Genomic DNA, 13,488 nt, shown 5'->3' with positions numbered 1-13,488 from the left:
GAGATTGCATTGCAGAGGCTTAGTTGGCCATCTAAAACACTTTTTTTTTTTTTTTTTTTTAAATTTTATTTTTTTTCCTGGACTAAATACTTCAAATTTTATATAACAAATCTCTGTTTTTTGATGTCTCCAAGATTTGTTAGTTTTGCTTTGTATTTTGTTAGCTCTTACTGAGGTTTATCTTTTGATGCAGGTTACGCATTATAAGCAATATCCACCCAATACAAGCAAAGTTTATTCTTACTTTGAATGCCGAGAAAAAAAGACTGAAGACTCTAAATCCAGGAAGGTGAAATATGAAGAAACTGTCTTTTATGGTTTGCAGTACACTCTTAATAAGTACTTAAAAGGTATTTTGAATTTTTTTTAAACAAAATATTAAATGTAATCATTGTAGCTTATCACGCTTGCTAAATTATTTTACAAAATGTTTCATTTACTTTTTTTTTTTTATGTTATGTTTCATGGCATCAGTGTGGATCTAGAAATTAAACCAGATCGTTGCCAAAGGGTTTTTAACTGGTAAATTCAGTATTTTTTGTCATTCTTTTAAAATTGATATGCTGCAAAAAAACCCATAGTTCGTAGTGTGTAATTTTTTTTTTTTAACTTCTATTACAGCAGAGGTTCGCTGACTAGAAAAAGTAGTGCAGTAATTCTCATTAAGCTATAGAATGTAAGATGCTTTCTGCTTGCAACACTTTAAGGTGCTAAATGCAAAAAATGTTGACTTTGTATACCAAGCTACAGCTCTCTTTGAAACTTTGCTCTTGCGTGATAGCCTTTTATCAGGTTGCATGGCTACTGCATTATGTACTTGAGTTTATTACTCTTGCCAGCTACTGTGCTCGCATTTAGAAATAAAATTCTAGGCTGCTAAAGGGGAGGACCTGGATTTGATTCCCAGGCTAGGTCTTCCTTTCTCTGGATTGGCAGGGAGGAGGGGGAAGTCATAGCCATTGCACAACAGCAACACCCAGCAGCCAGATTAAGGGCTCATGATTGCAGGATTCTGTTGCTTTAATAACTGGGTGAGTTGGAAGGTGATGTATAGGAGAATGAAGGTTCATATCACCAGACATGGCTCTGATTTGAGCTGGAGGCCCAAAAGTAGTAGGAGGAAACTGCTAGGGTAAAAAAAGAAAGTGAAATACTTTGTGGAGTGTTATAGCAACTACAGATTCTGTTTTTGTGTTTTGGTTTTTTTTTTTTTGTTAGGGTTTTTAAACTTTAAAAAAGTTTCCTCCTACATCGGACCTTCTTTTGGAGGAAACCGAAGTCCCATTTATTCCAGAGACTATATAGTGAAGCCCTGAGGCCAATCCTGTTCACTTAATAGAAAATTAAACTATTATCCCAGTCCATCCCCTCATTACTTTGTTGAATAAGCCCTCCATTTAGAATGATACTAGGTCTGAGTTTGCCAGGTACAGGCCGATACAATAAAGATGTGCGGAAAACGGGCGCTCAGTGTTAAGTGCCTGCTTTCCTAATGCGCGCCCAGCCACCTCTCCTGGATGCGTGATACAATATTTAAATGAGGGGGTCGAGCTGAAAAGGAGGCGCCAAGGACAATTTTGTACCCCTAGCACTGCCTCGGCAGTGGATACCCAGGAGAGGTGGCTGTCAAGGGGTTAGGAAAATGGACGCTCCAATTTTACCTGCATCCATTTTCGTAACCTGTGCACAGCCATGGAATAGGAAAGTAGATGTTCATTAATTGAGCATCCCTTTTCTTAACCTGTCTGGCGCGCACTTTTTTTTTTTTTTGTTATACTTAAACCTTTTTGTTCCTCTGACTTAATATCTTCACGATATTAAGTCAGAGGATGTACAGAAAAGCAGTATTTTTCTGTTTTTTCTGTACACTTTTTGGGCTGCTCAGAAACTAACGCCTGTTCTGGGCTGGCGTTTAATTTCTGAGTATTAATGTGTGGACTGGAAGCACTTCCCACCCCCCATCTGGGGCAAATTGCTAATAGCCTCATCAAATGCATTTGCATGTGATGAGCGCTATTATTTTTGGGGTGGGGGGGGGATAGGACATGCTTTTGGACGCACTAAACCCCGTATGGTTAAACAGTGTGTGCAGCTGAGTGCACTGTATTGTATCGGCCTGATAGTGAGTGTGAAAAGTTGTACTTATTGTCTTTTTTTTTTTTTTTTTTTTCACTATAAGAATATGTGGAATAAGGTAACTAATATTCAGCTGAATGTTCTAGGTCATCAGTGTTGCCTTAAGGAGGACTCTTCAAGGCAGATAGCATCTTCCCCAGTTTAACAGCTATCCTTTTTCCTTCTGAAAATTACAAGGGGGTGTGTGCATCCGCCTCCCCCCCCCCCCCCCCCCCCCCCCCCTCTCCCCCCCCAAAAGCAGTGATTGATTATTGGGACTTCCATAGCTCCCTTGTTTGGATCAACTTTGAAATTCCACATGTTGCCTTTATGCATAAAGGACCAATTTTGCTTCTTTATTGGACAATGGAGAATAGAAAAGGTCTTTTGAAGTGTTTTCTTGAAGATCTTCATCCCTCTTATTGATCCTTATGGTTGGGCATCTGATCACAGAGAGAAGAAAAGTCTTTCTGAAACTGAGCTGATTATTTATTTTATTTAAAAACTTTTCTATACCGTTGCTAAGTTATATACCATCGCAACATAAAAAGGCACCTATTGACCTAATCTAGAACAGTGGTTCTCAACCTTCTTCCCATCATGATGCACCTGACAGACCCATGTGTGGTGCACTACTCATTACAATTCACAGCAAGGGAAAAAATAAATAAAGGTCCAGTATTTTTGTTAAGGGACAGACATAAATAGTAAACATCCCATTCCAAAACACCCAATTTCCAGCACTCACAGTAACCACCTTACCTAAGAAAAGGCAACACTGAAAATATTACACCAGGCCTTAAGACACCAATACAGCTGTTAGGAAAACGGACCAAGCCAAGGCTCTGTAGAGCCCTACACAGAAACTACACGCCAGCAGAAAACCTCACCTGAATCACATGTGCTGACCCTCACTTAACAAAGAATAAAGACCATAAAGCATAACTAGAAACATGCAGACAATAAGTGAGGTGGAAACCACAACAAGCCAGAGTCTCTGTATGCAGTGCAACAAAGGGAAAAAAAGAGAAACTTTATCAGTCCTCAAAACAAATCAAGAAATATAAAATCAATAGCAGTAAAATAATACTGCCAAAAAACAGATTTTGAAATAGCTGATGAATAGAATATCCAATAATTAAAAACTCATATCAAAAAGTTCTAGATACCAATAAAATATTTCAAAATAGCAGACACACAGACCTAAATAATGAAAAAAATAAGGATAAAAAATGCTTTGCTCTGCATACCTGGGAACGTTTGATATCAGGTGGCCTGAGATTGTTTTGAATTTGCAAGAGGGGGATGGTTTGCTTGCAACTTTTCTCCTCTCTCTTCACACACAAGCTCTCTCAATCATGTACGTAATACACATGCTTTTTCTCTCTCACTTATATAGGCTCTTAATCACACTTTTACACACATGCTGTCTCTTTTCACATGCGCACGCACACCAGGCTTTCAATCACACACTTACATAATGCTGTCTTTCTGTCACACATTCTCTCTCTCTCTCTTTCTTTCTTTCTTTCTTAATTTCTCCCCTCTCCCCCCACCAAACTAGTGGCAGCATCCTCCTCCACTTCCAGCCTTAGCAGCCTCGAGAAAGGACTTCCATTCTCCACAGGGGCAGACGTTTCTCCTTTTTTTTTTTTTTGCTCTGTGATGTGCTGCGCCTCTCTTCTTTGGGCCGATGCTGCCCACACTAGCATGGTCTCTTCTTCCTGCACACACGGCCTCTGCATACCTCTTCCGGGGATCGGAAAGAAGAGACCAATCTAGTGCCACTGACTCCAGCTCTCCTGCCACGTTCCACCTGGGCTATCAGCATTTTAAGCCCGGGTGGAGGAAGAATTGCTATTTTGCTGGGGCAGGGGGAGCAGCTGGGTCAGCAGGGGACTGGGAAGTGTGGCGACATACCTGTGTGTGTGTCTCAACACACGGTTGAGAACTTCTGATCTAGAACAGCAGAGACCCAAATCTCTTGTGCATATTTTATTCATTCAAGGTAACCTGAAACCCCAACTGCCTAAGTGTGCCTCCAGGGCAAGGTTGAGATCATAGTAATGTAATGTGTGTTTTTTGTTTTTTTTTTTTCCTTTTATAGGTGCACATCTGTTGCTTTAAAAACATAGCTGTGGGTATAGTTCTGTATCTGCTCTATAAACAGAATATGTAAACGAGCTTTCCATAAACTGCAGGAATGATTTCTGGAAGAAAAGAGAGAAATGCTTGGTGGTGATCAAAGTGCCTGAGATCCTATTTTTTTTTTTTTAAGCTGCTTAATGTGGTTTATGGGGGGTTTGCTTTCTATAACATCAATGTAGCCTGGAGTTATCTGAACTTTTTTTTTTTTTTCCCCCATTTCAGGTCAAGTGGTGACCAAAGCGAAAATTCAAGAAGCCAAAGAAGTCTATAGGGAGCATTTTCAGGATGATGTTTTTAATGAAAAAGGTTGGAACTATATTCTTGAGGTATGAGGGTCAGTCTTTTGGTGGGAGATTTATCAGTGCTCTGCTGCTTGTCTGACTGTGTCTGTTTTCAAGACTCATTCCATGTTAGAGGCAAACAATAATAATCCCGAAAGAAAGTTACTGTGCAATAATTTTAAGCACTTAAGGAATTATATAACTGCAAAATGTATTTTTCCCTTTCACTAGCAGTAATGTACTTCTGGGTCCGCAGGATTTAACTTGCCTGACCAGCAGTGCTGATGCCCACGTCCCATATCTCCCCCCGCCCTTTCCCCCCTACCTTTTCCTTTTTCTTTCTTTCATCACAAAACTTACTTCAGCCCCAGGGCTGAAGTAAAGTTGCACGCACCGGCCGACTGCCAGTGCGTGATCCCCAGCCCAGCGGCCGTGTAGAGGCCCCGGGACTTGCACACATCCCGGGGCTTTATGCGCGTTGCCAGGCCTTTTGAAAATATGCCTGACGCATGTAACCTCCCCTACGCGCGTAAATCCTCTGGATTTTTAGGCATGTAGGGCTTTAAAAATCCGGCCCTTAGTGTGGTAGTCAGGTTAATGCATATGTTAGCCACTGCCATTAGCAATGGTAACATGGAATAGACTTAGTTTTTGGGTACTTGCCAGGTTCTTATGGCCTGGATTGGCCACTGTTGGAAACAGGATGCTGGGCTTGATGGACCCTTGGTCTGACCCAGTATGGCATTTTCTTATGTTCTTATGTTTTGGTGGTGTCTGACTTTTTTTTTTTTTTTTTTAATTGAATATTCTGAGGAGTACTTTCAAGTTGATCTTGAACAGTGTCCAGTGTTGCTGCTGCTTGATAGTAAATCAGCCGTTCGTCTTAAATGTTGTGCTGCACAGAAGATGTTAGAAATGGTTACTGCATGTAAAAAAGTCTGGAGTTCTACATTAACCTCTAGGCTTATGAGCAGCTCTGCCCACTTCTTCTGTATTGCTTATGAGAAATCTTAGCTGATGCCAGCCAGATGTATCTATCTCAGTGCATGAGGTATTTTAAACAAATAAAGATAAATATATATCACAGGGCAGAAAACAGTATCTTAATCACATTGGGGGGGGGGGAACTTTATTTTTTTTTTTCACATGTAAACTCTGAAAACATTCCCTTCCTAGCTTAATTTTGTGACAAGCAGCCGTTAATATAAATCTGTCTTGTGTTCTTAGAGTGAGTGGATCCCAGACATTCCTTCTTTGTGACAGGGAAAAAAACTATGGCTTAAAAAAAAGTACTCTACTCTTTCCCCCAGCTTTTTCAGGCTGTTGCTCTGGACCTTTGGGGTCCCAATTCCAGTTCTCTAGAACTGCAGATGGGACTAGATTTCAGGATATCCAACAAGTGCATTTGCATATATTTGGCCTACGATCACAGTTAATTTGCTTAGGCTGACTGTTTTGAAAACCCAGATGTGTTTTGCCCTGGAGGGGCCAGCATTGGGAACCCTTGCTTATATGTATTGTACTGCAGTGGAGCTGAGAGCATCAGGTTGAGAAACCACTTGTGAATGAGTTGACAGTTTTTTATCTCCGGATATTAGCGACAGAGCACTTCAGGTTAAGCAATTTAGCACAGCTGATTTGCTTTTGGAAGCATTGGAAAGCAGAATTTTTTTTTGTTTAAAAATGTTTACTGGCCAATGCCGATAGCCATATCAAGATAGAAAGGATCTTGATGCAAGATGGGGTTCCTACCACAAATGTACAGTGCAAAAGAAAAATCAACCTAGTAGCACTTTCTGAGAACTGGACTAATTTATACGTCTAACTAAAAAAGGATTGCCTTCGTTCTGAGAGAAGTTTCAAAGCTAGTTACATTAGAAAGTAACAACTTATATAAATTGACTGATTGTCTAAAACTTGCCCCCCTCCCCCTCCGATATGTCCTAACTGCATTTGAGGGAGGTGTTCTGGGAGGGGGGGGGGGTTGTTATCTTGGGCCTGATTGGAAAATAATATGAATAGATTGTATTTGTATATCTGCACATGTTTTTCCTTACAGATTGAATGTGGGATATCTCTGGTGCACAAAACCCACTTGAATGCCTCTGCCATAACCTTTTGCCAGCAATTTAAGATCCATGTTTTTTTTTTGGGGGGGGGGGGGGGGGGGTTGCCAGGGATATCTGACATTCCAGCCTCAGGATCTTTGCCCCTCTTGTGAATTTAGTGTAATTGTTTTAAGGGAATGTGTCTCATTTGATCACAAATTCAAAAAGCAGCCACTTTATACAGTAGGATATTATAAAATTCCCCCCAACTTGTCCAAGCTTGGGGATTTATATAACTTTGTCTGCTTGATTCCTAAACTGACTTCTTGCAAAGTGGTGTGTGTTTGTTTTTTTTTTGTTTTTTTTAATAGGTGCATTTAAGTGCTTCAATCTGCTTGTTGTTTACTTATCTTATACCTCCTAAGTATCCTTCTGTTCCTCCTACTTTCTCTTGCATACAATGTTTTATAATAATGGAAGATTGTACAGATTTCATCCCTGGAAGTGATCCTCTGTTGTATCCTTAATTGCCAATATATACCTCCCCACCCCTTGATTTATAATAAAATGAAAACGCAAGCATTTTTCCAGTCTGACTTTTGGATTAAGAATGCATGCACTTTCATTATTATTTTTTTTTTTTTCTGTGTGGATGTCTTAGCAGGTGTAGCTTTGTGCAGGTAGATTTTGATATAACTTTCAAAATAGACTTGTGTATAAGTCCACTTCGAAAATCGTGACTCATGCATGATATATAAATTACCCCCTTGGCATCTAATCAGATAAACAGCTTACACTGTGGGTGTCTGTCTTCTCTTTACAGAAGTATGGTGGGCATCTTCCCATAGAAGTGAAGGCTGTTCCCGAGGGCAGTGTCATTCCAAGAGGAAATGTTCTTTTTACAGTGGAAAACACAGATCCTGAATGCTACTGGCTTACAAATTGGATTGAGGTTTGTTTAAGGCTCCTAAAATAGAAGAAAGTTTTGAAACACATATAGTGGGCATGGCTATGCAGATGGACTCTTTATCTAGAGATGTGAAATGGGTTAATTGTTTTCTCCCGTTTGACAGCAGCAGTATTACAAAGACGTCTTCTATTTGCATATCCTTTCTAATTACTTTCTCTTTATATAGACTATCCTTGTTCAAACTTGGTATCCGATCACAGTTGCTACAAATTCCAGGGAGCAGAAGAAGATTTTGGCAAAGTATTTGATGGAGACATCTGGGAGCTTGGCTGGGCTGGAGTATAAACTACATGACTTTGGGTACAGAGGAGTGTCTTCCCAAGAGGTAAAACTCATGTCTGCTAGGTTTTATGACAACATTGATCTTTATTATATGCTTAACCTCTTATAGTAGCCTTTCTACATTTGGAAAGGCTTCCTTCCATATCAGCCTGTTTTGGCATTTGTGTGTTTAATCCCTCCTCTTTAATTAAAAGTTTTATAGTGGGTGTCAAATTTTTTTTTAAAGCAAGACTGGGCAGCATCATATTAGATCCTAGCAGGCTCGGCCTCTAAATGCTATCACCAGGATTCTCTGCTACATACATACATACATACATACATACATACATACATACCACAGCAAGCAGGGCCATGAGGTCAAGGTAGAAAGAGAAGGGATAACTGTTTAGGGAAAGGCAAGACTTGAAGTAGTGTAGGTTTTTTCCTACTTGGATTTAAAGAAGATTAGAGCAGATGTCCTAAATGTCAGAAGGAAGCTTGTGCATGGGAGAGGAGCAAGTAGCACAAAGAGAGATTATAATTGAACAAGGACACCAAGTGTGCGTTGGTTTAATTGTTGGCAGGAGCTCTGTTAACAGTAAGCCAAGTAGACTTGTCTACTATAACATGCAGCTGCATTTACAGGCCAGAGGTGGGGAAAGTAGTCCATCAGGATTTTGGTTTATTCTCCCTGCTAAACGTAATATTGTGTTGGTTAGAAATACCATGGCATCCCAGGCTTTCTAGAAAATATGCAATCATTTTGTAGTCTTTTTTTTTTTCCTGTGGGAACCAAAGCTTGGAAGTCCCTGTATTGTTTTCTGGCTGTAATAACCAGAAGGCATGGAGAGAGGAGTGAACCTGGGTTCATAATTTCCATATCCATTCTAGTCATGTTTATATAGATCTCTCTGCCTTCTGTAAATACAAATGGAGGGATATTTATGCATTGTGTAATCTAGTAAGGTTGAAATTGATTAGATATATTTCTTCTGTTTCTGTAGGACTTTAGATTGCATGTAGCGATGTTTGTTTCCTTGTCCCTGTGGTGACATTGTTTTATCTGGAAAGTTGGGCAGGGGATAAATACATTATGCAAGTGCTGTTCTGTTACATAATAAAGAATGGCAGACTGGGAAGCAAGCCCAGTCTTCGTGAGTTTCTCAAATGCTTGGGCCACCAGCAGGAGGCTGTTAAGAGTTCTTAGAGGACCATGCAGTATCATGCACGCCAAAAAAAAAAAAGTGCATCCAACCTGGGGGAGCCTATTTTAACGCAAGCACACCCCCTCTTGGGCGTTCAATGTAATACTCAAATGAGCTGGTGCACTAAGGACACGCAAAAGATAAATTATGCGTTCATAGCGTTGAATGCCTGGGAGAAGTGGCTGAGCGCAGGTAAGGAAAGCATACGCTCAATTTTCCGAGCGTCTATCTTCCTAACCCATGCACAGCCACGAATTGCAACTATATTAAGTAGGAGGAACCACAGAAAAGCTGTATGGTGGCGGGGAGGGGGGGGGTTTAAATCGGGGATACTAGCTAAAATAGCCTCATCAACATGGCATTTGCATGTGATGAGCACTATTAGCCAAGTGCCGGTATGGACGCATGTTTTGGCCGCGCTAATCCCGATATTGCATTGGGTGTATGTCTAGCGCATCCAAAAAGCATGTCAACCGCACATTTAATGGTGCGCTGAGCTCAGTGCCCGATATTATGTTGGCCTCTTAGTTTGAGACTTGCCCTGTGTCACGGAAAAGGGGAGGAACTGAGAGAACAGAAGATGCTGTGGTGTGCCCAGCGCTACACTGAAGTCTCATTTAGTATATTGGATGATGTGAAGGCCATCTCTTCGTACCTCCTCCCGCTTGGCTTCTTTTTCTTAAAGTATACTTTTTTCTTTTTTTTTTTTTTTTAAACTTTGACAATTTTTTTTTTAAACTTTGACAACCTTCAAATTCTTAGTGCATCAATGATAGTTGCTCTAATGGTCCTGTGTTTTTTCTTCAAATGGAATTATAGATCTTTCTCCAGTTTTGATGTTTATGCTTTGTTACTGTATATTTCTTATGGTTCTTTTGAGTTTTTATGAATGTTTTCATCTTGTACAATTGGATCAATTCATTTCTTGGTTTCTGATTAGTGCATTTGCAGAGTTCTTCTGCATAGAGTTGTATGTTGCTAGTTCTAGCTCCAGTTTTCATCCTTCCCATCTTAAAAAGTCCATTATTCCCAGCCAAGTTACATAATACTACCCGTATTTTCTTCTGACCCAGAAGATAGGAAATGCTTGAAAGCTTTTATTGAATCCTTCAAATAAAAGGCCTATCGCCCCAAAAATCCTCTCCAAGAAAACTGCATCCTCACTTAAAACACCAACTGAAAACCTACTGCTGTACAAGGAAAAGAAAACCATGCAGCAGATGCCACTTGTACCTAGGAAACCTAAAGAAAATCATAAGACCCTTAACTGCTACTACTGGAGGATGAATTATTGAAAGAAATATTCTTTTCATGTCCTCCCAGTCCTAGCCTTATGGCAAACACTTAATCTGAAAAAAAAAAACAAAAAACTTAAAAGGAATAAGCTCCAAACAGAAGAAAATGGTGCAGAACCTTGTAAAACGCTACAACGTAAGTTATGCCAGCACATTACAGGACCCTATAGCTACCCACATGGGGAAAAGATGAAAAAGAAGTTCATGCTTATGCTTCTCTATAAACAGTGTGTACAAGAGTCAATGCAAAAAAAAAGTGAAGGATGCTACATCTGGGGGGGGGGGGAGTCAAAATCAATCTTCATGCACAGCAATCTAAAACTTTTACAGAGAAACAGAAGGACAGCTCAGGAGCTGAGCACTTGTCAAATGAAGGCCCCCTTCATGACCTTTCAATTAGGGTACTTAAAAGGAACTTTAGCAGTAAACAAGAACAGAAAGAAACTAGAAATTAGGATGATCAAGCGCTTGTAAAATACAAAGAGGACTTAAGGACATTGGCTCTCTCATCGTTATCAGATATAGGCCCTTTCAACTGTGAAGTTTTATCACCTCTGGGCATCCCCCTTCCCCCTTTTCTTTACTAAAGTATGGCATATGGAGGCAGTTGTAAGACATAGATAACTCAATACTGTTTAAATTCAGCATAACTGCTGCTGCTTCACAGATGTGGTGAAGAGAGGAAAGGTTGAAATCTAGTTACAGATGTTACACTTTTTTTTTTTTTTTTTTTTAATATTGGACTAACTTATCATACACCTTGTTTTTTGACCTTTAATTCTACTTTCATCTCTTCAGAAATATTTGCATTAAAGCAAGATCCTAGTACAGCAGTTCATTCACTGCAAAGCAATAGATCCCTACACAGAAATTACATGTTAGTAGAATATCACAGCTTGGTTACAGACAGACCCTCACCAAATATACAATAAACAGACCATAAAGCATAAATAGAAACATGTACATGGAAACTGCAACAAGCCAGATTCTGTATGCAGTGCAACAATAGAAAAATGGAAGCATCACCATTCCTCATAAAACATCAAACAATAAAATCAAGAAATATAAAACATTCATAACAATTGAACCCTATTACTAAAAAATAAACATTTCAAACAGCTGAGTAGAATAAATCCTATAATCTAACTCAAAACATTTTTTAAAAATTTCAGGAACACCAATAAAATGTTAAAAACAGCAAGCACATTAAATACACAATGAGGTTGATCTTAAAGTACACCGGATTTTATAAGATACGTGCGTAGCCGTGCGTATCTTATAAAATCCGGGGTGGGCGCGCACAAGGCTGCGCAAAATTGGCAGCCTGCACGCGCCAAGCCGTGCAGCCTCAGAGGGAACTTTCCTTCCGCGTCCCCCCTACCTTTTGTTGTGCAAGTTACGCCTGCTTGAAGCAGGCGTAACTTGCGCGCGCCGCCTCGGCATCCCCCGGCACAGGTCGCAGTGCCGGGGGACTCAGGTCCGCCCTCCCGGCCCGCCCCAAACCATCGCCATGCCCCTCCCGCCCCTTTTACGAAGCCCCGGGACTTACGCGTGTCCCAGGGCTTTGCGAGCGCCGGCGGCCTATGCAAAATAGGCGCGACGGCCCGTGAGTGCTCTGTGCGCGTAAATCCGGCAGGATTTACGCATGCAGGGCTCTTAAAATCTAGCCCAATACTTAAAATGAATAAGGAATTTTTTTAAAAATTCCTGCTCGCTGCATACCTGGAGACTTTGATTTCCAGTCATCCTGAGATTGTTGTGGAATGGTGGGGATGATGCACAAACTCTCTTCTCTCTCTTTTTAATATAAAGATACATGTTCTCTCACACAACTCACCTACACACACTCTCTCTCGCTCATGCATACTCTCCCACCACCCACACATTCGCTCGTGCTCGCTTGCTTATGATCTCTGTGTCACATCATTCAGGGAGACGCTGCCCATTCCCATGGCCGGCCTTACAACAGCCCGAGGGGACCAGGAGAATTCTAGGTAGGGGAGGGGGACACTAGGGTTAGAGTACGATGCAGGGAGAGGGGAATGGCAATACTGGGGAGGGGGAAAGCCAGGAAAAGGGGTAGAGCCTGGGGTTTCATTACAGTACACTTCAGGTTTTGTTTAATAACAGGTAATTCCAACTTAAGGGAGAAGATCAAGGTTTCCTCCCCCTCCCCCACTACTACTGACCTGGAATGTTTGGTTCAGCTACAGCAACACCAGCCAGTTGAATATTAAAAAATAAATAAAAAGGCTGCTTTCAGTCAGCGGGAGGGGGCATTAACAAATACCAGAACAGAAAACAGGGGTGGGGGCAGCAGCCTGGGGAGGTAACATGCTGCAAATCTGAATCAACTGGCCAGGTTCAGACTTGACAATGAGAGCTGATGAATGGATGCCATTAAGCATAGCCTGCAGTGATCAGTGGGCAATCACAGTGACAACAGGGTGCTGGACAGATATGAGCTGAGTGTGAAATAGGCGATGGAAAGTGGTCAGTGCCAGCACAGCAAGCCACCGCCCCACTGCAGAGAAAACGTGAGGGGCTGCAATGGGTACCTTAGTCCCTGGAGGGGCTCAGAGGGAGTTAAAGGTAGGGCAGCAGGCTGCAGCTGGATGGGCCAAGTAAGTTAAGAGAGAGGTGGGACAACAAGCAGCTCTAACTTCCAGCAGGCACTGAGGAGAAGGCCCCTTTCACAATCTGAGCCTGCTCTGGAACCTTCTGTAGCTGCAGGGAGCCAGCGCCTGCAGCCCAGAGCAGGCAGCTGATTGGTGCGCCAGGCTCCAAGCTACGCCTAATCTGATTTGGCCCCTGGCACGGCCACAGTAGAACGCTGCCTTGACCAGGTTTTACAGTGTCCGGTTACACTTGTAACCGGACACTGGACAAGTCACTGAAAACCGGACTGTCCGGGCAGTTGGTCCCACCCTACTCTTGGCAGACTTTTCAATAAATTTCTTTCCGGGGGGGTGGGGGAAATGTTTACCTGTAGAAATCCCTTTTTAAATATTGCACCCCCCCCCCCCATTAAAAGAAAATTAATTCTGCCTATAAAAGTCATTGTCATGTGTGCAGTAACTGGCACTAAAAGGTGTACTTTGTAAAGGGCAGGGAACATCTGCTTCTACCATTGTGTATTCAAATGCAAAGTACGGTGCACCACAG

General features: G+C 41.4%; 1 protein-coding gene across 1 annotated transcript in view; it reads left to right on the top strand.

Moving 5' to 3' along the window:
• Positions 1-13,488, top strand: part of NAMPT (nicotinamide phosphoribosyltransferase) — an 86,392-nt gene that overhangs the window by 27,067 nt on the left and 45,837 nt on the right. Inside the window, exons 2-5 of the mRNA XM_029615471.1 lie at positions 194-350; positions 4,486-4,589; positions 7,416-7,544; positions 7,729-7,887. Coding sequence (XP_029471331.1) covers positions 194-350; positions 4,486-4,589; positions 7,416-7,544; positions 7,729-7,887 — 549 coding nt within the window. The remainder of the gene's footprint in view (positions 1-193; positions 351-4,485; positions 4,590-7,415; positions 7,545-7,728; positions 7,888-13,488) is intronic.

Source organism: Rhinatrema bivittatum, chromosome 9 (genome assembly GCF_901001135.1).
Source record: "Rhinatrema bivittatum chromosome 9, aRhiBiv1.1, whole genome shotgun sequence".
Taxonomy (NCBI): domain Eukaryota; kingdom Metazoa; phylum Chordata; class Amphibia; order Gymnophiona; family Rhinatrematidae; genus Rhinatrema; species Rhinatrema bivittatum.
This window is presented reverse-complemented; position numbering and strand designations above follow the sequence as displayed.